General features: G+C 33.5%; 1 protein-coding gene across 1 annotated transcript; it reads right to left on the bottom strand.

Moving 5' to 3' along the window:
* Positions 1-412: 412 nt before the first annotated feature.
* LOC134845279 (uncharacterized) lies at positions 413-21450 on the bottom strand. Its single transcript, XM_063862223.1, has 3 exons — positions 21326-21450; positions 1328-1461; positions 413-849 (listed from the first exon to the last, which is right to left on the bottom strand). Exons 1-3 carry the CDS (start codon positions 21423-21425, stop codon positions 538-540), a joined length of 546 nt encoding a protein of 181 aa, XP_063718293.1. The 5' UTR covers positions 21426-21450; the 3' UTR covers positions 413-537.
* Between the last annotated feature and the right edge of the window lie 5214 nt (positions 21451-26664).

Raw genomic sequence — 26664 nt, 5'->3', positions numbered from 1 at the left:
AAGTGTATTATCATTTGTTTGTGGATTTCACAAACTGCTCTGGATTTTGCAAATTTATTTACGGATTCCGCAAATTTGCCTATTTTTGGAACAATTTTGATCGGTGCATTGCTTAAGGTATTTGTTTGTTGAATCTAAAACAGCAGAAAAGATCAAAAAAGTAGCAATGTTGCGGATTCCGCGGCAAGTCTGATTTTGCCCTGTTGCCGATTCCGCTTATAATGCGCAGAATGCACAGTTTGGCTCCATAACGAGACGATTGGTAAAGTTAATATTAGTTTCATTTCTTGGGTGCCAGTTCTCAACCTATCGGCCGTGTATTTTTTTGTTCATGTGAATGGATATTTACTCTCTTGTTCCAGTTGAAAGAATCCAGTGCTTACATTAAATTATTTTCAAAAACTAAGCCTTTTCCGTTGTAACCAATTTATTTTTTCAGAAGTTACTTTCTTCATTTTGATGATTCTGTCGGTTGATGTCTACAATTGCATACATAATGCAGACAGTTCTGTGTTTTCTGTACATGCAAAGAGAGAATCAGTTCGCATCATATCGTGGTTTCAAAAAAGCTGGTATTTTGTCACTGGCGGATGTAGCACTATATGCATCGATTCCTGGACATAACTCTGGCTTTTCTGCGCAAAGGACATGAACAACGAACCACGCCATTGTCAAATTGTCGCCTATGTGAGGCCCCCGGAACACTGCTATCTGATCTGTGTTGTTTCCGCCCAGTGGTGGAAGCATGAAAGGATGTCGCTTCCCGTGGCCTCCTACAATCCGAAGTTTTCCTTGTCCGAAGCCAATTTGACTGACCACACTCATACAAACCACATCATTAAATTTGGCCTAAAACAGTTTAAAAAAAAGCGCCCAAAATTTTTTAAAAAAGTGAATTTTCAGTAACTTTCAGTAAATTTTTTCATTGCTTAGAATTGAGTCTAAAAATTTGTTACAGCTCATTTTTAGTATCCTTAGTAACTCGCTTTGTAAAAACTTCTCAATTACGCACCCTATCAGCTAAAGTAAAAACCAAGCAAAAAAAAACAGCAGATGAAATTTGAATAGAATTCTTAACTTCAATGCTAGACTTCTCAGCTGAGTGAAAAAACGTCCTGCAGAATCAATTTTCCAAAATTTCTCAAAAGTGAAACTAATTTTAGAATGTGGAAAATTGAAAATCTATCATAGAAATAGTTCGTATTTGTGCGCTCTCTGCGATTTCTCCATCGTTTTTCTTTTTATCTGTAGAGAATGTTTTTTTTAATGTTGAAGATTACAATGTATTGTTCAAATTAACTTTTTTTTCTTAAAAAGTATCACAAACCTTGACATATACTAAAGGTCTGCTTCTGTCGAGTATGTCCAAGGTAAAAGTTTTGTTTAGATACTCTTCTGGCGACAGACCATTTTTCTGGCCGTTGGTTAAATACTGGTCCACTTGGTATGAACAGCAGCCATCTAAGCAACAAACAATTTCTACAAAGAAATGGAACTGTACTTTTTTGTTCAGTGTTTATGAAATGTTTAAAAATTAGAGCCCGAGATGGTAATTTTTTATTCAACGTTTCGAACTACTACGTTTTTTGTTCACTATTTTGAAATATTGAGTATATGTTTTTAAAATTAAACAAGACTGCTCGTATCAGGGCGAAACCCTGAATGTTCCGACTGCCCATTAAGGTTTATGGGGCAATAGTGTCATTAAAAAATTAAAAGTAATAAAACAAAATGAAATTTTTTTTTTCAAAAATTTGAATTTTTTTTAAATAAAAATCATCCCCCCACACGCCATATAAAGTACAAAAGGATAAATTTCGCTACTTGTAACAAATCAATTATGACAAATAAGCTTCGTTAAACTAATTTGGAACGATTTCTAAGACGGATTAACTCTCCGCTTACGCGTTAATAGCGCGAAATAAATCGCGCGTTAATTGGAACCTGATCTAAACTATATTTTATGATTGGATAAATTGGATATTTTACCACTGTAAAGTATTTAATATTAACCAATCATGATCCATCTAACTAACAACCCACTTATTTGTAAGTGCTGAAATTACTTGTAATTTCAGCACCACAGAGATTTGAATTTAACTTAGAAATTAGTTGTCTCTCCAAGAGAACTTCAGCAGCCGCAACAAACCAGTATACCCTAGATCTATTGAGCCTAGCAGAGACTAGTTAAACACCCTGAGACTAGAAAGTATAAGAGTAGGATTAGGATCGGTGTAGACTAAGAAGTTGCACGAATCTATCCGGCCGAAATTAAGATAGCGTGACGAGCAGACAGTGTACCCTATCCGAAATTACTCTATGAGTTAACCACATCGGTCCTAACTCATCTGGTGCGACCATAAGTCTCAAATAAGACCTTAATAGCTTAGAACTAACCAAAAATAGATAGAATTTGGACAAAACATTTTCAAAACGTTATACGATAATAATTTAATCGACATGTCTCTACGACTCAATAGATCAGAGCCGATATTCCGAACAATAATAGAACTACCCGGAATTGGAAGAAGACCTCGAACAAGATACGACATACGACAAAGTAGAAACTTACCATATAGTTTTATGATTGTACGGCAAAAGCCAACACAAACTTTTATATTTAGAATCTTATTAGCAATGAATTTAGATTTTCATCTGCAAACATAAAATTTTGAAGTCAATCTTCATGATCATTTCAGGCGCTAATCAAAATTATTAAAGTACAATAACGATTGATAAAAAGATCTCAGTTCGTTTTCTTAATTTCTGCAGTCTTATATAAAACATATTTGAAAAATATTTATTGAAAATGGAAATAAAAAATAGTAGCATGACAATAAATTGTTAGTAATCATAAAATCATCTGTTGTCCCAGCTTCATCACCTAAACATAACAGCAATATTAAGCTCACCAATATCATTAAAAAACAAAATGCTTTTCTTAAATAAAATTAAACCATTTTAAACTTAAATTTACTTAATTTTAAAATCAGATCATCAAGGCTTTTCCTTGGATCTCAATTAATTCTCTATTTCACTAAATTTAAAACCTGATCATCAAGGCCTATCCTTGGATCAAAAAGAACAATTTTGTTCTCCCCCACCCACTTAGCAAGTGTCTAACGACCTCAAACGTCGATTCACTATCCAACCCTTCCAAAAGACCCAAGATTAATAGAAATTTTTAAATAAAACTAACCATTCAAATTAAAATAAACAGTGAAAAACTTCGGTTATTCATCCTTCACTTGAACCCTCCTCTTACCAGACCCAGGATAGATCTTAGACTTAGCAAGTTTAAAATAGTATCTAACGAACTACTTGCGTTCTAATTATACCTGAACCTTGTGGATCGATTTACTATTCTCCAACCCTTGAACAAAATCACTACCCCTAAGTAAGATTAAGTAAGTTAACACCTTAGCTTAGACTAGCCACGAGAAACTAAAAAATCATTCTTCGGAATCGATATACTTTTCTCTCCAACCCTAAATAAAAAGACCCAGGTTAAGCTAACCAAAAAATCGTAAGGACTAACAGTCTAAGAAAATAGAAATATCTAACAACTTTTTGCATCTCTCATCCTAAGCCTTATGTCATTCAAAAACCTAGGAAATGAGCGAACAATCGTTTTACACAATTGTGAGATAGATAACAAAAAATACGATCTTGTAATCACACCCCATACACAAACAGTTGGATACATTAGAACAAAACGACAAACAATAAAAAGAAAAACTATAAACAAACAAAGACAAATCACACGAAAAAGATTTTCAAAAAATAGAAACGCATTTTCTGAATCAGAAGCCAGCAATTTAGATAAAATCTACAAATTAAAAGAATCAATTGATAAAAATTGTCCCATTCACGATCAATTATATTTCTCCGATTCAGAAGCAACTTCAAATTCATCAAAAAGAGGAAAAAGAAGAATAAAAAAGCAATACAAACACAAACCAGTACACCTGTATAATTGGAATCAACCAATTAGACACATTGATAGCTATATATTAACAGTCATCAAACAAAAAAGTGAGCCACACTCAAAGTGACGATAGTCCAGATGACGAAGAGGTTTACCCCTTCCTCATGGATGCACCCGATAATAGTGGGCAAGAATTTTTGCAAGAATTTTGCAAGAATTTACTTGTAAATTTGTTTGAACCCGGAATCAGCCCATGTAAAGCAGAATTCCCAGATGTAAAAATCAAAAGACAAATTATTGAACATTGTTTGAAAGACATATGTAACTTAACACAACAATATGGAATCTACACCATAGAATTCAGCACACCAAATACGAATCATCGTAAATATGTAATTCAAACAGATGATCTTGAATTAGAATTTTCAAAAGTTTTGCTAGAATATATCAAAAGCATACAATATCATAATTCACAAAGAGCAAACTCTATATTCACTAATGAAGTTTTTGCAATAATATATACCTATATCTCTATATTAGAAAAAACAGAATTTCAAAGTATCTCACCAACTGAAACATCCAAACATACAAAAGTACGACATGAAATCACATTATTTTCAACTTTTCTACATATAATCAAAGAAAATTTCACTGAAAACGATGTTTCACAACACACTAAAGATGACTTACAAAAACTTTTGGCATGGTTTATAATAGATTATTTCACACATAATTTAGACTTAATTTCACAAGCAAGAAAAAATTTCAGACCTCAAAATTCAAATGACGACACACACTGCCATTACAGAACAATCAGACTACGTTTGGGACCCTGAATGGTCTCATCCTACATTTATAAATATCCCACAATCTATCTCAAGTCAAGCAATAAGTACAATATCTTACCACAGAGATTATGTAAAAGTAGTATCACTAACCATTGATGCAACACCACTAAACTACAATACATTTTTACCTGATACACGAAATAACAGTTTAAATTCGACCGTCATACACAATGAAAACCTTAATGGAACAAGAAATCTTACACAACAAGATATTTAAACACCATCACACTTCAAAATTGAAGAAATTGTCCAAACAACAACAACTACACAACAAAGTATTTCACCAATACACCCAAACTTAACAACACCAAGAAATACAAATACTTCACTGGCACAAGTAACCTTACATTCAGCCGTTAAACCTTCGGTTGCTCCAAAATATTCACATATGGTTTATCAAACATATAGACTAATGACAGTACTGTCAAAAACACGAAAATCATTCACAAGAAACACCTTTGCAGAACATAATTATAATTATGCTCACAAACAAAAATCAAACTACCCCTCACGAAAAAATAATAATCATGTATGTTCTCACTATTGGGATAACCCAATGACAACAACCAACTCGGTAAATTTTCAAACTAATTCACATCCTCCACAGGATCATAGTGAAAATTACCCATTCTTTCAACAAAATAAAAAAAAAAGCAAACACCTCATCATACGGATTATTTATTATCTGATGATGATTATTTACAACCAGACATTTTTGCACCATATACCCAAGAATATCGCAAACAAGGATCGCGACGACCTCCTACATATAATAGAATTTTTTTCTCCAAACCCAACAGACACACGAAATCAACAACCAATACAAATGCCAAATCCAACTAATACACAATCTTTTCAACCAATTCAACCACAAAACCCAATGACTATGCACTCGTATCAACCAAATCATATGCAAAATGAAATACCACTTCCATATTACCTTCAGCAACATGAAATAACAAAAAATCAACTTTCAAATTTTTCGCAAATACCAAATGCCGCAGAATCACTACAGATGACAATGAATCCATACCTCTTGGGTGGATCATCAATAACATCAAATAAACCACTGATGGTATTTACAGGAACAGATCCTGAATATTCTGTAGAAGATTATTTAAATGCAGTAACAGCAAATTTAATTTTAAATGTAGGACCTTAACCAATTAATACGCCACTACATCAAAATTGGATACATAGACGCACAGCATTGATACAAACAACCTTAGATGGCGCAGCCCAAAAATGGTTTTCAGTATTACCTATAGAAACAAAATCAGACTGGAAAAGATTTACACAAGAATTTTCAAAAATGTTTGACTCCGAAAGAAATAAACAACACCAAAGAGTTTTATGTAATGAAATTCGCAGATTACCAAATGAAACCATCAAACAATTAGCAGTACGTATCGAAACACTAGTTCGAAAAGCATATTCACTTAATACACATGACTATAAAAACACAAAAATGACAGAATTTTTAATGATGACCTTAACACCTCAATTAAGGAAAATAGCAATAAAAAAGAGAGCATCTCATCCTTCCTCAATTCGAGAGCCAGATCTAGATTTTCGAAAACTAGTAGATAAACTAGAGCAAGCGGAAATCACAATGAAACTTGAAGAAACAGAAAATCTAAAACTACAATATGTTAATCGAATTGAAACAAACACTACACATATAAATAACATACAGGAATCAGATACAGACCTAGTTGAATAAATCACTGAAATACTAAATATTTATAAAAAACATCCAAATTTTAAAGGCAAACCATCTTTCAAAAAATGGTGTAATTATTGCCGACGATACGGACAAAGTATTTCCGAATGTAGACAAAAACAACAAGATAATCAGAGTAAACCTCAAAAGCATAAAGAACCGATTAAATCGTTCTATCAATATATGAAAAAAGATCAAAATCTACCAAAAAAAATAGATATAGTAACAACAGTTCAGGAAAACCACTTCCGAACAACACCAACTACACAAGGAATCAATCACCATATAACTCAAGTTATAGAGGAAGATCACCAGAACGAAGAAATACACAAAATTCTTCACAAAATAATTATAATGGATCAAATAGTCGAAATAACTATTCGAGATCAAATTCCAATGCAACACAATTTGTTTCTAGATCCAGTTCCCAATCAAATCTAAGAAATAAACACTATTCCATTAATCAATCACGAAACTCATCATACAACAGAAATAGAAACTATTCACATAATAGAAATAGAAGTTATTCGAACAATCGAAATTAGAATTACCCGAACAATCGATCAAGAATTAACTCGTATAATAGATCAAACTATCACTGATCAAATGACAATTATCAAAACAAATCACGGAACAATTCACAAAATCGATATTCAAGTTATAATAATCAATATAGAAATTATTCCCAGTCACCACATAGGAGTAATAACCATTATAATAATTCTAAACATCGATACAGAAGTAGTACACCAAAACATCAAAGACATATTAATCAAGTACAGTCAAATGAAGAAACAACATCAGACCCCCCCGGTATTGATGACACAGGAAGTAACGAACTACAACTAAATCAAATAAACTGTAGATCATCAGATACAGAAAGTGATACAGAAAACACCATCTCCGTAAATATGATAACAGTCGAAAACGACTATGAACCTATCATATATGAACAACCTTTTACATCACATATATATGAAAATCAATTGGAACTCCTTCACAATTATTATATTGAACCCATCAATACTATATAAACTGCACAAGAAATAAACGAAATTAACACGGTAATTAAACCCGATGAAAAAGACAAAACAAAATGTTCAAACACAAATCATATTTATCAAAATATACAAAAAGAACAACCCAGAGAAAAAATTTGGACAATACCATTTCTCTTAGAAAGTCCAAGAAACAAAGAATTTCAACCACCAGATCTTGAAATTGATTTTTTAATTGATTCAGGAGCAGAAGCAGAATCAAACATAATTAATATTCCCACATGGAATGAAATCAAAACATTACATCCAAAATTAACGCCTCTTGCAACCTCCAGTAAACTAGCAACAGCACAAGGATCAACATTAGTAAATTATGGAAAAATCCAATTATTCCTTCTCCCCACAAGAACAATGGAGCAAAAAAAAATTCTAAACAAACCATTTAAACAAATGTTTCATATTACTGATATTAAGCACAAAATCATTGGCATACCATTTATATCTAAATATATACCAACAATCAACAACTTAAATAGTAAAATACTAACCAAAGATAAGTACACAAAAACAAAAAATACAGCTCTAACATTTTTTCAAAGATTAAATAAACAACCACCATTCTTCTCAAAATTTTACCCAATTTATAACCAACAACGGAAACACCTGAAACCATTATCAGGAAATACATAAAATTTTTCAATAAAACAAGTTCACCAGAATGATAAAAGTCAAAATAAACAACAACTTTTTATGTCAGAGTTTGAATTTAAACCTATTCACAAGTTTTTCAAAATCACGATTTCATCTATAAAATATTTGAAAAACACGAAATCCGACATCATTTCGTTACACGTGTATAACAATACAGCGTATCAAGTAACATTACCCTTAGGACTTTTAGGATATTGCGAAACAAACGCTACAATCTCACCCATACATGAAGTATCCTACCGCGTAAACAATATACTCCAATTATTAGATATTTGCCAATCCACAATTCTTAACGAAGAATTGTCCATGAATAACATAATAAATAATGAAAACAGAAACACAGATTTTTTCACAAAACCATCATATTTTAAACCAACATTCAATATAACAAATTACACAAAAGAACAACAACAATTTTTAACGATGTTTAATTTTGAACACTCACAAATTACACAAATCGAATTTGACAAACTAGCAAAACAACTGTTAAAATATTCAACAGTCTACGCAACATCAAAATTTGACGTTGGGAATATCAGTTCATCACTACATCTCTCGTTAAAACCTGATGCAGTTTTCAAAAAACAAAGAGCTAGTAAAGTACCCATTCATTTACACGACAAAGTAAATATATTACTAGATATTTTAGAACAATACAAAATTATCTCACCAGTAAATAAAGAAGAACAACCAAAAGGCAACACATTTAGTAACCCTGTTATCATTCTAGCAAAAGGAGAATCATTAAAAATAGTTTTAGACGCTAGATACCTCAATTCACTAATTGACGAATCGAAATGCAATTGGCCTATTGAATCAATACAAGTTATCTTAACGAAAATAAACGGAAAATACTTTACAACCGCAGATATGAATAGTGCATACAATCAAATGCCACTAGATGAACAATCACGACGCTTAACACAATTTGTTATTGGAAATCAACAATATGAATTTAACCGCCTATTCAAAGGAATTTCCATAGGACCAGCAGCATTTTCAGCTTTTATGAGTAAAATTTTTAGACCACTAATACTCAAGAAAAACGCAATCACCTATTTGGATGATGTTTTCATGCAATCACAGACAAAAGAAGAAATGTTTACATTTTGGAACCTTATCATAAAATACTTCAAAACAAAAATCTGAAGGCCGCCCCCGATAAATCACATTTCTTTTTAACACGAGTTAAATTTTTAGGACATAATAAAGAAAGAAACACAATCACTCCATTAAAATCACGCATTGATGCTATTCAAAAACTTCAACCACCAACAAACAAAAAGAAAATCCAAGAATTCCTTGGAATGTTAAATTTCTTAAGCAAGTACGTTTATAAAATGCAATTATATTTAAGACCGTTCTATAATATCCTCAGACAACAAAATAATTTTGAATGGACCACTGAACATCAAACACGATTTGACGAAATTAAAAAACTTTTAACTGAACAAATTTCAAACACAATTCCAGATCCAAATCAACCATTCTATGCAATGTGCGATGCTTTAAATTTTGGCATCGGCGCAGCATTACTACAATCACATAGTGGTACAAATAAAATGAACCTTATATCAGCAAATTTCCGATTATTCACACAAGCAGAGCTACGACTCTCAACTCTAATGAGTGAATGTACAGCTTTAATTTATACACTTACAGAATATGAATTTCTGATACTTGGATCAAAACATCCAACAGTTCTATTCACAGATCATAAACCAATCATTTTTCTCTTTACACAAAAGTCAAATCCCAATCACCGAGTTTATAGATTTCAATTAATTCTAATGAAATTTCCAAACTTACATATAGTTTGGACAGCAGGAAAGAATCTTGCATTACCAGATACATTAAGTCGAAATACACCACCTTTTTTACTTACACGAAAAACTACAGTTGAAATACCAAAAAATATAAAATTTTACCTTGCAAAAGACGAAACATCACCCCGACTAGAATGCAAATATGCAGTAAAAACTGACATTGACCAATCACAAATAAATAACCTACAACATTTCCCACTTTACTTGGATTGCCAAAATAATCACTACGAAGTTGATCTACTAGGAACATCAACTTTCAAACTAATTCCATACTCACAATGGATAAAAAATAACACCCTACAAAAACGAGTAAAACAACACTCGAATAAAAAAGACTTTTTACCGTTAATTGAAAAAGAAAATTTAACTGATAAAATAAATTTATCAGGACCACAAACAATTGATTCAAAATACACAATAAATCAAGTTTTTGACCTCTATGACCCACTTGACACAATTCCCCTATCAAAATTAGAAATTGAAAATATTTTTCTTCCTCCAACAGATAAAATTACACTTGAACTCTTGAAACAATATCAAAATCTTGACCCAGTAATTAGACAACTAAAATCATGGCACAAATACAAAACTAAGCCAGTAAAAGCAGATACCACAATTTTAGGAAATAAAACACTCCTCCGATATTTCCGAAAATTTAATAATACAACAATCAATGAAAACACAGACCTTCTAGAATATCAATTAAATGATTCTACAGTTCCCTGTCTCCCTTTAAGTATGATACTAATAGCTTTTAACATTTCACATACACAAAATACTAAAGGACACTCTGGATCAGAGAAAACATACTCAAACTTTACACAAAATTTTTATTTCCCAAATGCACCAATTTGGATAAAAGTACTATGCAATGATTGTATAGTATGTCAGCTAAATAAACCTTATCCAAATCAAAAACAAATAGCACAAAAACAAGATTTTAAAGGACAAAGTTTGTACTTTAATCATCGTATCTCATTTGATACCAAAGGACCAATTTCACCCTCATCTGAAGGAAACTCCTACATTATGGTAATTGTTGACGCATTTACACATTATGTAGCACTTAACCCAGTACCACATTGTAACGCTTATTACGCTTACACAACGCTTTATGAACACTGGATAGCCAAATTTGGACTACCAGAAATTTTAGTTACAGACAACGGTACAGAATTCATAAATAAAGAAATCATCACACTATGTCATTTATATAACATTAAACACAAACCACGTACATCTCACGCACCTTGGACAAACGGTTTAGTCGAAGGTATGAACCGTTCACTACAAGAATATCTCAGATGTATCATCAATGGAAATGATACAAGATACACAGAATGGTCAGCAGATGTAAAATTATTTCCCTTAATATATATATATATATATCACAAATTACGACAACTCTAGGAATGTCACCATACGAAATGGTTTTTAATCAAAAACCACGTAAGCCAAGTATGTTTACAGCAAACTCTCATAAAAATGCACAAGGTTATTGCCAACCAAATAAAGACTCAGTTTGTTATAACCTACCTTTACACACGCATGATGAAGATCATTTTCATCACCCACAAATCCTTAAATAAGCCTCCGGTACACACACCGAATGGATTTTAAATAGAGATAAAAAACACAATGAAATTTACTAAAGAGTAACAAAAAAATTGTTACAAAGGCAAAACATTAACGAACAAATTAATTCACGCTCTACACCAGCCTCAGATTTAAAAATTGGAACATTTGTCTTAATACCTAATTTTAATACACAAAAACGAATTTCTAAAAAGTTACAACCCCTTCGCAAAGGACCATACCAAATAAATGCCAAACCCAAAACAATACAAAAAAGCTAGATCAAAAAATACCTCAAAAAGAAAGGAAAAATAGGAAAATGATAGAAAAAATTTTACCACAAGAACAAGTCGAGAAATCAGAACATAGAGAGTCATCACGACTTAGAAATCAACCACGTAAAAACTAGAAAACATTCATCCCACAATCTAAAATATTAAAGAAAGTTGAATTTCAAAAACAACTTTAATTTTAAAATCCTCGCACCTCTCAATCATTTTGAACTTTCATTTTTCAAAATAACATGCTGACAAACACGCAACAATTCTAGTTCAAATTTAGCCAATAGGATACATTCAATCCGTCACCTTAATAACTATAACACCAACCAATTAGACGAAAGATATTAAACTCCAGGCATATCCATAACTATAATTTTACAACCTCCAGGTCAAAAAAAAGCAAACCACTCAAACTTGATAACTAAAATAAATACAACCATAATATCATAACCCTCCCTTATCTAATAACGCAAAGATCAGCAACATTTTTCCAACTTAGACCTCAAAAACCCCCCAACCAAAAATGATAATTTAGCCTAAAGTAAAAATACGACCATATTAATTTAGCCTAAAGTACAAAAATCTCAAAAATACCCCAGATCACCTGACAAATAAAAATAAAGCAAAGAGGACCTCCCGAACACCATAAAATTAGCCCCCAACAACTTTTCACAAAACTCAACCCACTTGTCAAAAAATCAATAAATAACTCGACCACACTTGAAAATTGCCCCAAACAACAAAAAATATTCGACCAAGAAACCATTTCTCAAATGCTCTTCTCTCGATCAGTCAATACAATTTTCAACATTTTCATAAACTTTTTCACAATACTTAAACTTTTATTCATATTTCTTTTTGATACCTTTGAAGTTTTTATAATAATTTTAATCATTTTTTGCAACATTTTTATAATTTTCTACTCCCTATTTGAAATATATCTCCAACTTTCCCAAATCATTGACCATATTCACAGGTACGATAACCCAAAGTTTATTTAAATGATACGAAAAATTTTTAGTAGAACAGATATTTTTTTACTATTTGTAATTTTTATAAAATTTTTATCATCCCTAATATTGACAATGTGCAAATGTATAAAAAAGGCAATAATCACATTCGACTTAGCAACAATCCTTTTAATTCTTTTCCTTGAAGAATACTACAATAAACATAAATTTTTTCACTAAAAAAATCAATCAGAAAACCTTCAAAAATTGCTAATCAACAATCACACAGTCAGTCTTCACCGACATCATCCCAAGAAAACCCGACAATACCTACAACTACCCAAAACCCCCAAACATCCACAAGAATTTCTTTCCAAGATAACCCATACACTTTTGAAGAACGACACGCTCGCTTATCTGAACCATTAGAACCGGTTCAGCGACAGGCACCCCTAAGTGAACCAACATATAACTTATACCCAACATTACCACAAGAATTAAGTAGATTAAGAAACATTAGTCAGAACCAAAATACAGTTGAAATAAATAGACAAACTATAAATTCACGACGAAATAGAAGTTTTCAAACCCCCCGAGTTCATTTTGATATACCCCAATCCCCATCACCAATTACTCCAGAAAACCCAAATATCACATTACCAGAAACCCCTACACTTCTTTCACAACGTAGCACCTCAAGTATATCCTCAGATTACTTAGGTTCAACAACAACATCTGAACAAATATGTGACAATCCCTTTAACCCCCCCAACCAAACATCACGACTACCATATTGGACAACACACTCATTCACACAAGGTGAACCAAATTTAATAAATGACCCAATAGATATTTCTACGGATACAACAACATCATCATCACTACCAGAAACATTATCACTACCATCAACACCATCAATAAGCCAGATTTCACCGACGCCTTTCCCCCTAAATTTTCCAAATAACTTCGACGCTAGATATCGAGAACAATCATCAACAAATATCCCTTTAAGATTAGATTGGAACACGTTCACAGCACCCCCACCATTATTTGGACAACATCCAGAAAGTAACCGACTCCACAATTGGGCACTCCATAGACTACAATATAGACAAGACATCCACGAAGACATTCGTGACCATAACATCCAACTACTCCAACAAAATAGTCTACAATTAAAATTCGAAATCACGGTTAAACATTGTTCAACATTCTTACCCATTAAACACACCCAATATAACAGCTCAATCGCTACCACCACCATTTATAACAACCGAAGTAATATATAAGTACGACAGATATACCAAAAAGACAATTGGTTACATCACATTTTATAACCCATACTCAGGATTATCATACACATGTATATTCTAAAAATATTGATATTTCAACAAATCTTTTTTCCAATGTTTTCCGATCAAAACACAGATCCTTCTCCCCGCACATGACCCCAGGACTTATTAGTAACATACTACGATTGTGAAGAAAATGAACAAAAAACACTACACAAATATACAATAAATCAAGTATCACAATGCGAAACAGAACCACAAGCTATAGAAACTACAAATGTAATAGCGACACTGTATTCAAAAGCCCGAGCAACAACAGTCACAGGATATAAATTTACAGCAACATTTTCCGAAAAGAAAGTACATTGTTCACAAGTTTCAAACGGAAATAAAAACCGACTTGACCACGAATCATTCTACTAAAGTAATATAGAACGACTTCTACATCTAAATCCCGATGATTTTAAAAACAAACTACTCAGATTAAATATCACAAGAAATAAAAACACCGACAGAAAACTTGTATATTTTCAAGTCTTTGCCGATTCTGTACATCAAGCAGAACTTGAAAGATATCAAGGACAAATTAAACTAGATGAAAAATACCCATACAACGGCGCACACGGAAGATTAACTTATGACATATACGATAAGCACTGGATACCACACATTGGTATAAATAATCCATCAAACTGCAAAGCAGACACAAACAATAAAGGATATCAAGAAATAATGTTTTTCGATTGGAAAATACAACTCGAAAAAGTACAACTCATACGAGATTTATCCGACAACACAATGATCTATCAAGGAATTAGATTACCTTGTAAAAACGAACAAGGTTATTGTGATCCTACAACACGGACACAAGCAACAATTGTTTGGTTTCCCGAAGATACATGCACAACATTTCAAGTAGCAAAAATACACGCTCGAATGATAAAATTTCACGAAAAATATTTTTAGAATCAATTCCATATGAACAAGTCCATCCATCACGACAACAAAGTAATGAGATTCGAAATATCCATAATATAGAAAATAAATTAACACGTTTCGAAATATATCAAGTAACAGAAATCGCATGCAAATACAGGAACCCACTTTACAAAACACAATATTCTGAAATACTAGTTGAATACGAAAAAGGTTTCGACATGACCACTGGAAAAATAAAATTTGACCCTTATGCCACAGGTCACCATCTGAACGAAGGAACATCATATATACCAGTTAACTTTCAAAAAAGCAATGGTCAACCTGGTGGAAAACTAAAATCACATGACACTAGAAGCACACGCTTACAAGAACTATCACTAATGAATAACACTTATTTTGGTAATATCCACTATGATATCTACTTAGAAATGAAGTTAGACTACACGATTAGTCGAATTTCTTAAGAAATGTTACTCTCCGAACTAGAAACACTTCACCAACTATGCGAATTAGAAAGGACACAAATCCTACAATCACTCGCACTAGCAGTATTAAAAATACCCTACGCAGGATATTTATTGTCAGGAAATAGATCAAATTTTCTAGACTACGAAGGAAACCTTTTATGGTTTTTTACTTGTACCAAAAAAGTATCACCACTATATCTTTTTGAAGATAAACGCTGCTATAAAAGAATCCCTATATTTTATAAAAAATAAGGTACATTTTGTTGACACACTTTCAAGACGAACATATTTCTGGGATACCGCAGTCCCATGTGGATCAGAAAATAGCCACAATGTAGTACAATTGAACCCTGATGAAGATAAATATTATCTTCCTACTCCATACCCTACGTTAATGCAATCACTCAAAAAATTTTCACCCGAAAGCATCAGAGCTATTGCTCGTAATCCAAATTTTGATTTACAATCAATTGGAATATATTCAAAATCAGATATCCAACACCACATTAGAACACAACAATTTCAAGAATTATTAACACAAATGGACACTATACAAAGACAATCAATTGATCAAAATTTACGAAAACTTGCCGAAACCGCAGGATTTGCAGATATTTATACACAAGATTATAGCGGATATTTAAGACTATAAAGACTATGAAGACATTAAAGACTATATATATCTAAACGGTGAAAAATACAGACCACAAGATATTTCACCTTTAAATATTTTTAGCTTTGTTACACTCAATAATGAAATTCTTGATTTTCTAGGATGGCCCTACTACATCTTAGAAAAACTGACTATTTTATACGCAATGTTTAACTTTATTGGATTTCTTTTTTCACTCTTAAAAGGAATCTATAACACATGTGCTATACACACACAAGTCAATAGACAAGCAAGTGTAGCACGCATACTATTTGCAGGATTTTTTGGAATTTTTTCTACATCTATAAACAAAATTCTTTTAGACGCACAAATAAAAGAATATAACACAAAAATAGCAACAAGACAGAACACATACGACGAAGAACATAACAATGTAGATACAACACCAACAGCACCACAGTTACCACCCCTACCACATAACCATCCGTTATCCTTAGTCCCACGTAATTTCCGAAACCTAGCAATAACACATAACCCAAATTTTAGACCAAACATATCGCAAAGTCCCATACAACATATAATGACACATCATTACAAAATGATAATACATATGAACAAATTATAGAACCACCCCATACCACTGCTTTTCAGTCTCAAAATAATCATATTTTTTTAGCCCACGATGAGCCGACAACTTGGATCCCTACACCGCTCAAATTCCCACCCAACCAACCTCCACACTCCAATCCCAATTATCCCACTTTTTGCTTTCCCGCCACCCAATTTTCCAACTATTAATATACCATCAAGCATGAATTCGGATACTAACTCAGATATTTCAGTTTTATACTCCATCTCACAACTTAATAACTCTAATATAGAAACCCCTGACGAATTTGCAGACTCCGAACCATCTCCATCCAATAATTTTCAAACCAACTCCTCAGTTTTTTCAAAACCCCCTTTTCAACCAATCCCACTAAATAATTCACTCCCATCCGTTTCCACTCCTTCTCATGCTTCGCACGTAACCCCAACCTATTCTCCATTTCATTCCGACCGATCATATAATAATTCTCCAGATACCCCCCAAATTTCCCAAGAACTCGATAATTTTATCACCCTACAACAACAATTAATACACCCTAACACCCTCACCATAAATCAAATTTCATCCACAATAGAATCCTCAAGCCCACCTACTCCTACACCCTCCTCAGCTTTCACTGCATCATTAGCACAATCATCCACATCCACCAAAACATCGACTAGCACTCACCGAGCTTATCGCACTTTTAAACGAAAATTCCCGAATCACCCATTCCCTACCAAACCCGGAACAGCCTGCGAATATATTAATCATCCACACCACACTAACACGAAAGATTTTCTAGCAATCACCTTACCCTCATTCCCACAATATACTTTAAACACACCTAACGACACTAACGACACACGTAGTTTTGTAGATGAACATGTTTTAATGCCCACACTTCACTGGACAGCATATTACCATTTTACTAATCCCCTTTGCCTGCCACTATCCAGTACTCATAACGATATAGAAAAGAATAAAGATATGCTATATAGACTCACCGCAACACTAACACCTAGACAGTTTACTTATATAGGATTTAAAAAATTACTAAAAACATTCACTGCACCTCGTGCTAACGAATTTACAAAAGAATATTACGACACTAATATCATCCGAACTAATCAAGACCAATTTCTAGATGACGACCGCTTCGCTAACCCACAATTCACAGAAAAATTTTTCATAAAAACTTCAAATGTATTCACACTTAACATTTTTGATAGAAAATATGATCACATCATTTCTGAAGCACTAAATGATATTCAAGCTTACGACAGTTTTGAAGGCAAATTTCAGTTATTTTCACTAACCTTTCACTTCCTTGCACCACATGAACGCGATTTGCACTGTTCACACGACATTATGTTACGCACTAAACAGACTCATACATATACATACTATCGCTTCATACAAAATCTTTTTGATTTACATACTCCATCAAGACAACCACACCATCGTTTTCAGTTTTTTAACTCGAAGTACACTTCACCATTTTTTTCTTAATTTCACCTATTGCATCAAGAATACTAACCTCCACGGCATCCTCCGCAATTATGACCCAGTAACACAAATGTATATATTTTGTCCCATCACAAAGACCTTTAACGCCGAAGAATCCAGACCCTTCCTTATTCCACATGAATTTATCCAGCCTATAGAAATCCCAATATTAGAATTTATTCACAATACTAAATAAAATCACAAAATATATAACCTCATTCAAAACACACCTTATGAGTTTGCAGTAGGCACCGAAGAACTAAAAACCATTAAAGCACTTCAATTGCTTTGGCCACTGCTCCAAACTAAAAACATCATTCGCATACTAGCAAAATTACTAACAACATCGGACATAATACACGACATCTTTCCCCACGGCTTTTTCCCAGACGATTAACAGGTAAGTATAATCTAAAAATATTCTTAACTAATAAATTTAAATTAGTACTAACCATTCTTTATTCATGTTTCTTTTACATTTCTAGTCTTCATACCACGATCATCTGCAAAAAACAGAAAAAAAAATTATAAAAAATAAACTTGTTAAATCTCTTCTAAACTTCATTAATATTTTGCACAAGATAATATGATAAAATTCATACCAAATGTAGTAAATTAAATTATAAATTGTTTCCCCATGAAGCAGTAAATTTAATTACGATGAAAATTTATAACTCTAATTTTCCCCCAAAGAAGCAGTAAAATTGAAAATCTAAGTAATAAATTGATAAAATGAAAATGCAGTACTAACCTTTTGATATTTTCATTCACTCGCACAAGAATTCTATCCAAACTCGCACAGCTCGCCCACGAATAATTGTTTAAATAATGATTTTAAGTTTCAAGTTTTCACACTCAACAACTCCAACTCGATAACAAGTTTCAAACTTTCCCTTAACCCAGTTGGAAAGGAATTATATACTAAACCAAACTAACCAACGCAGCTTACTAAACACCAAAAATCATAAAATAACAGCATGACTAAGAAAAGAAAACCAACGGTACTCAAACCGGATTAACCTAGTTTAAAACTGGATAATTTATTCTTTTGAAGACTATTATAAAGTCTAAGAAAGAAATAATAAAACACAAAAAAGTCGCAAGACAAACCCATAACAAAAACAATTTAATTTTTGAAAAAAGGACACAACCAAAGAAACATAAGAAAGACGACCAACATAAACCCAACATAAAACGTTATCACATAACAGGACCTCTCAAAGAAACCGCACGAAATCATACTCCCACTCCTGGCCTAACCCACCAGAGAGGACGTCCTGAGCATGCTCTATAGCCGGCCTAACCCACCGCGCTACATCCACGCTTTGTGAACACACTTCTATTTTTAATAAGAGGTACTCAAGGGTGAGTAACTCTTCAAAATAACCGAACTAAAACAAAATGCTTTTGTGAAAACAACTAACTAAATTCATGATTAAAAAACCGAACTAATAAAGTTTTATAAAATGTAAAACATACCTTGCAGTATATAGATCAACACACAACAACAAAGACGAACATCCAAAGACAAAGTGATTCCATCACAATCGAACAAGAATGGCTAACCACAACCGATATGCCATCCACAATCACAACTCAAAAGATTTAGAGTACGACTTGACTTCGCAGAAAAGGACTTCATTGAACTAGACCAATGACCACCTCGATGTTCAAGTATACGTACAGATCCGAGTTACGAGGCATCCCTTCCACACACGATCTCAACGCCATTCCCAGACGAGGTTGAACACAAAACAAGTTCTCTACATAATACAGAAAAACCCGTCATAGCAAACCATTTTGAAATCAGATTGATTTCATTGGGAAACACAGTCGTTGTCACAAGACGACACAACGATTGATGTCCCTAACTCCAGCGTCCTGGAACTTCCTTAACAAGAGGAACCGGACAAGAATATGATGTTCGCCAAATACCAACGTTCATCATCCATCCTTTGAATTGCAGAAAGATAATTCTAAAAACTCTGTAAAACCCGGATGGGTGGAACCTGATCTAAACTATATTTTATGATTGAATAAATTGGATATTTTACCACTGTAAAGTATTTAATATTAACCAATCATGATCCATCTAACTAACAACCCACTTATTTGTAAGTGCTGAAATTACTTGTAATTTCAGCACCAGAGAGATTTGAATTTAACTTAGAAATTAGTTGTCTCTCCAAGGAAACTTCAGCAGCCGCAACAAACCAGTATACCCTAGATCTATTGAGCCTAGCAGAGACTAGTTAAACACCCTGAGACTAGAAAGTATAAGAGTAAGATTAGGATCGGTATTAGACTAAGAAGTTGCACGAATCTATCCGGCCGAAAATAAGATAGCGTGACGAGCAGACGGTGTACCCTGTCCGAAATTACTCTATGAGTTAACCACATCGGTCCTAACTCATAATTGTCCCAAATTGGCCAAAATGGCAATCTTTAAACCCCCATAACTTTACGAAAAATGATCACAGGTGAAATATCTTTACAAATTTGAGCTCAGGACAACAATACCTTTTGAATGATATAAAAAAACTCCGTCAAAAATGGCTAGTTAAAAAGTCGAAATTAGTCTGAAGAAAAAAAAACCCCACCCCGAGCACAAATATTCCGTTACTTTCGTATCGAAAGTCGGAACAATAAACCAGAGCCTTGGAATTTTACTTTGCTTTTTCTCGTCTTCTCGAGTGCTGAATATATGAAAAAAATCACAGAACTCAAAGAGTAAATTTGACCAAATTTGCCGAGTTTATTTCTTTCTGAATATAGCTAAAATGACTACAAAACTGCTCTCATGAATTAATAGTTAATGCAAAAGTGTAAGCAATATCGCTTCTGGTCAACGAACTTGAACAAAATTAATTTGTGTAAATCTGCTCATTTTGATGTCAGAATGAGCAGTTTCGACATTTTTGACTCATTTCAGCTTGTAAAATTGTGAGAAAAAACTAATTACCAAAAAAGCATTGTTTTGATCAATTAAGAAGCTCAAGATCACCCATATTGCCAACAATGTGAAATAACCATACATAATTTTTGTTTTGAAAATATGTAATCGACATCGACTTACTGTTGGGTAGATCTTCTGGTCTGAAAGAGAACCAGTTAATTTCCTTGAAACCGGCCAACACGCTTCTGCGGAACTCTTCAGCGTCGTTTGGCTGGGGCATTCGGTTGCTGTACTTTTTTGTAGAACGAAACCCCAGCAAGCAAAAATAAGAGCTGAAATAATTATGTAGTTCTTAAAAATTGATAAAACCAGTAAAGGCTTAAGGGGTATGGGTAGCCCTTTTTCGACTCCTTGGCCGTCCAAAAAGTGACTCAAAAACTTCAGAACAGTTTTGATTGATCAACCTTCAAATGGATTGAAGATGCTTGTGGCGCCAAATATGCTAAATTTCAGGGAAGGGTAATTTTTGAGTCAATTCGATTAAAAAGTCAGTTTTTGTGGCGCTAAGATGAACACGTTTAAAAAGAATCGACAAGCTTCTGAAAATCAACCCTCGAGAAAATCCTGGATGTTTTTTTTTCAGATGATCTTTCTCTAAAGATAGTCAAATTTTTATTGAGTACTTAAGCAGAGGTACTGAAAGCTTGACCAAACGAGGTAAACTTCCAAGTTTGATCAAACGTCTGCCTCCCTAAACACAAAACTTTCTTTTCATAATATTGCTTAACGCCAATTTTAAGTCGACACAAAAGTGAACTTTGTTGAAGGATTTACCGCCAATAATCAAAATGTGCTACTCGAAACAAAATTGGAGTTGTCCATTTCTGTATTTCGCTTACACATTGAGTTCAGTCGGGCCTAAATTTGGCTCATATAACGAGTCATTTTTAACCTCAATAAAAATTTTGCTTAACTTCAAGAGAGATTTTGCATGTCTGCAAGTTCACACTTAAGGCTGAAAAAATCTTTTGACAGACAAAATTTTATCAATTAAGATCAACTGAGGTCAACATTTCTGAACTAATAGAAAAAATTTCACATAAAAACCGAAATGGTTTGAGGAGCTTAAACCCGGTTTCTGAGATTCGGTCATTTTTGCGGTCGTTGTTTGAGCTTTAGGGTCCTTGTAGTTGACAGCTATTTTAGTTCAATTCTCTAAGCAAATAATTATTATGATTTAATCAGCAAAGTTCTCGCCACCCGGAGACGAGAGAACGGGGCAAGTTTCACGAGGGGTTCAACTAACTGGCCCCACACGGTTTTAACGATGTCAAAGCGAGCGATGTTAACTTTGCCGTCGAGCATTGCAGTTACCCGTAAGATAGTGCCCAAAAGAACTGATAGTATCGGCGGTCCACACGAGATCGCCAGTCCGTAAATCACGCTTCGAGCGTTTGTTCAGGGAGGGGCACACTACTTCAAGCAGTCAGAGAAAATAGTTATGCCGTTATTGCTCCCCGTTCTGTAGAAACGGGACCAACAGACAAAATTGGACGGGCATTTAATGATTCCTCCACTTAACAAAAAATGGTGGAAAACACCTAATCGGTTATCTTGGGAGAGTTGATAGGTGCGTGAGCACCTGCTTGCAACTGCGCTTTAACCTTTCCCAAGATCCGCCATGATGTGGCGCGTCGGAAGCTGGATTTCCATTTAATTTAAATATTCTCACTACTGCAGCAAACAGCCACGAACAATTGACCAAAAAATTAATCTAAAATTACCCAATGGCCGCTGCAATTACCCAATGGCCATCTAAAATATAACCCAGCTTATAGCTAGAGAGGTCGGAAATCATAGGATGTATTGTGCTTGCTTTGAGTTTCTACAAACAAAACAACACTTTGCAGATCAGAAAAACAACCACGTGTTTAAAATGAACCGTAAACAAGTCAAGTTGTGAAGTTTATGAGCAAAGTGCGGAAATTTCAGACACATTTTCACCAACAATTGACAAGAGAAAAGATGATGGGATGATTAATTTCCAAACTTTTTTCGGCAAAGCGATGAATCCGGGCCGTAGATCAATAATGCCACCAGGGCCAGAAAACGATGAGTCAGTTGCAACACGAGTGGACTTCTTAACAAACTTACCAGATTGGAAGAGTTTAAAACTAAATGATCGATTCGTTTTGACCCAAAAATTGCGAATTATTTTTCGCAAAACTTAACTAGGCCTGGTATTTTAATTGAGCAGTATGCCCGCGGAAGTGCTTTCGTTTCAGCATAGACCATATGTATCGCTGCCGTTTAAGTAATTATTAGATTTCCTCAAAAATCATAATCAGACTGCTTCGGACTTCCGCATTAGCCCCAATTTTATCTCTTTAACAGTTTAAGGCCGGGCGTGGTTCCGTATTTATCAAGAAAATGATTATTGAGTGTCGCGAGTAGTTTTTCCAGTGTGTGTTGCAACAAACTCACCGCAACAATAAAAACCGTTGAAAAATTGTTCTCTGAGGATTTTTAACTTTGCGAAGTTTTTTGGGTAAGTTGAGGGGGCGTCGTATAACTCAAATCGAAGTCCTTTTAACTATTCGAAGTGAACACGAGTTCACTGGATTCTAATTCAATTTACACGTCTGGGTTTTTCAAAAACCAAAAAAAAATTAGACTGAAAATCGCACAGTTCGAGAGGCTTACGGTTTCTACAAAGCAGCCCAATTTTGCTACATTTAAACTTGCTTTTTCGGGTGTTGATCAAAACACAATCGTGAAATTTAGATATTTGCTAGAAAATTGCTAGCTCCCGTGTTTGACAATTTTGATTTCGAAAGAACTGGAACCTGATCTAAACTACATTTTATGATTGGATAAATTAGATATTTTACCAATGTAAAGTATTTAATATTAACCAATCATGATCCATCTGACTAACAATCCACTTATTTGTAAGTGCTGAAATTACTTGTAATTTCAGCACCAGAGAGATTTGAATTTAACTTAGAAATTAGTTGAACTCTCCCGAGTACTTCAGCAGCCGCAATAAACCAGTATACCCTAGATCTATTGAGCCTAGCAGAGACTAGTTAAACAACCTGAGACTAGACAGTATAAGAGTAAGATTAGGATCGGTATTAGACTAAGAAGTTGCACGAATCTATCCGGCCGAAAATAAGATAGCGTGACGAGCAGACGGTGTACCCTATCCGAAATTACTCTATGAGTTATACCCATCGGACATAACTCATCTGGTGCGACCATAAGTCTCGAACAAGACCTTAATAGCTTAGAATTAACCAATAATAGATTAGAATTTAGACAAAACATTTACAAAATGTTATACGACAATAATTTAATCGAAATGTCTCTACGACTCAATAGATCAGAGCCAATATTCCGAACGATAACAGAACTACCCGGAATTGGAAGAAGACCTCGAACCAGAGACGACATACGACAAAGCAGAAACTTACCATATAGTTATATGATAGTTCGGCAAAAGCCAGAACAAACTTTTGTATTTAGAATACTACTAGCAATGAATTTAGATTTTCATTTGCAAACATAAAATTTTGAAGACAATCTTCAAAATCATTACAGGCGCTAAACAAAATTATTAATATACAATAACGATTGATAAAAAGATCTCAGATCGTTTTCCTAATTTCTGCAGTAATATACAAAACATGTTTAAAAAATATTTATTGAAAAAACAAAATAAAAATTAGTAGCATGACAATAAATGGTTAGTAATTATAAATCATCCTGTTGTTCCAGCTTCATCACCTAAACATAACAGCATTCATAAGCTCACTAATATCATAAAAATACTAAATCTTTTCTTTACACAAATTTAAATCATTTTAAACTTAAATTCACTTAATTTTAAAATCAGATCATCAAGGCTTATCCTTGGATCTTAAATCATTTTCTATTTAATTAAATTTAAAACTTGATCATCAAGGCCTATCCTTGGATCAAAAAGAACAACTTTGTTCTCCCCCACCCACTTAACTAGTGTCTAACGACCTCAAACGTCGATTCACTATCCAACCCTTTCTAAAAACCCAGGACTAATAGAAATTTTTGAACAAAACTAATCATTCAAATTAGGATAAACAGTGAAGAATTTCGGTTATTCATCCTTCACTTGATCCCCCCTCTTACCAGACCCAGGATAAATCTTAGACTTAGTAAGTTTAAAATAGTATCTAACGAACTACTCGCGTTCTAATTATACCTGAACCTTGTGGATCGATTTACTATTATCCAACCCTGAACACAATCACTACCCTTAAGTAAGATTAAGTAAGTTAACACCTTAGCTTATACTAGCCACGAGAAAGTATAAAATCATTCTTCGGAATTGATATACTTTTCTCCCCAACCCTGAACAAATAGACCCAGGTTAGGCTAACAAAAAAATCGTAAGGACTAACAGTTTAAGCAAATAGAAATCATTTAACAACCTTTTGCACCCGTCATCCTAAACCTTATGTCATTTAAAAACCTAGGAAATAAACAAACAATCGTTTTACACAATTGTGAAATAGATAACAAAAAATACGACCTTGTAATCACACCTCATACACAAACAGTTGGATACATTAGAACAAAACGACAAACATTAAAGAGAAAAATAATAACTAAACAAAGACAACTAACACGAAAAAGATTTTCAAAAAATCGAAACGCATTTTCAGAATCAGAAACCAACAGTTTAGACGAACTTTATAAACTAAAAGAATCAATAGATAAAAATTGCCCAATTCACGATCAATTATATTTCTCTGACTCAGAAACAACTTCAAATTCATCAAAAAGAGGAAAAAGAAGAATAAAAAAGCAGTATAAACACAAACCAGTACATTTATACAATTGGAATCAACCAATTAGACACATTGATAATTACATATTAACAGTCATCGAACGAAAAAATGAGCTCAACGCACACCCCAGGTGAAGAAAGTCCAGATTATGATGATATCTTCCCCTTTATCGTAGATGCAACCACTGATAGAGGACAGCATATATTTTGCAAAAATTTACTCTTAAATTTGTTTGAACCCGGAATCAGTCCATGTAAAACAGAGTTCCCAGATGTAAAAATCAAAAGACAAGTTATCGATCACTATCTAAAAGATATATGTAACCTAACACAACAATACGGAATCTACTCCATAGAATTCAACTCACCAAATCAGAATCACAATAAATATATAATTCAAACAGACGACCTTGATTTAGAATTTTCAAAAGTATTCTCAGAATATATAAAAAGCATCCAATATCATAACTCACAAAGAGCAAACTCCATATTCACCAATGAAGTTTTTGCGATAATATATAGTTATATATCGATATTAGAAAACGAAATCCAGATACCAAATGTCTCACCGACAGAAACATCTAAACATATAAAAGTACGACATGAAATCACACTACTCTCTAGTTTTCTAAATATAATTAAAGAAAATTTCACGAAAGATGAAGTTTCCCAACATACAAAACACGAC

This window comes from Symsagittifera roscoffensis, chromosome 4 (assembly GCF_963678635.1).
Source record: "Symsagittifera roscoffensis chromosome 4, txSymRosc1.1, whole genome shotgun sequence".
Taxonomy (NCBI): domain Eukaryota; kingdom Metazoa; phylum Xenacoelomorpha; order Acoela; family Convolutidae; genus Symsagittifera; species Symsagittifera roscoffensis.
This window is presented reverse-complemented; position numbering and strand designations above follow the sequence as displayed.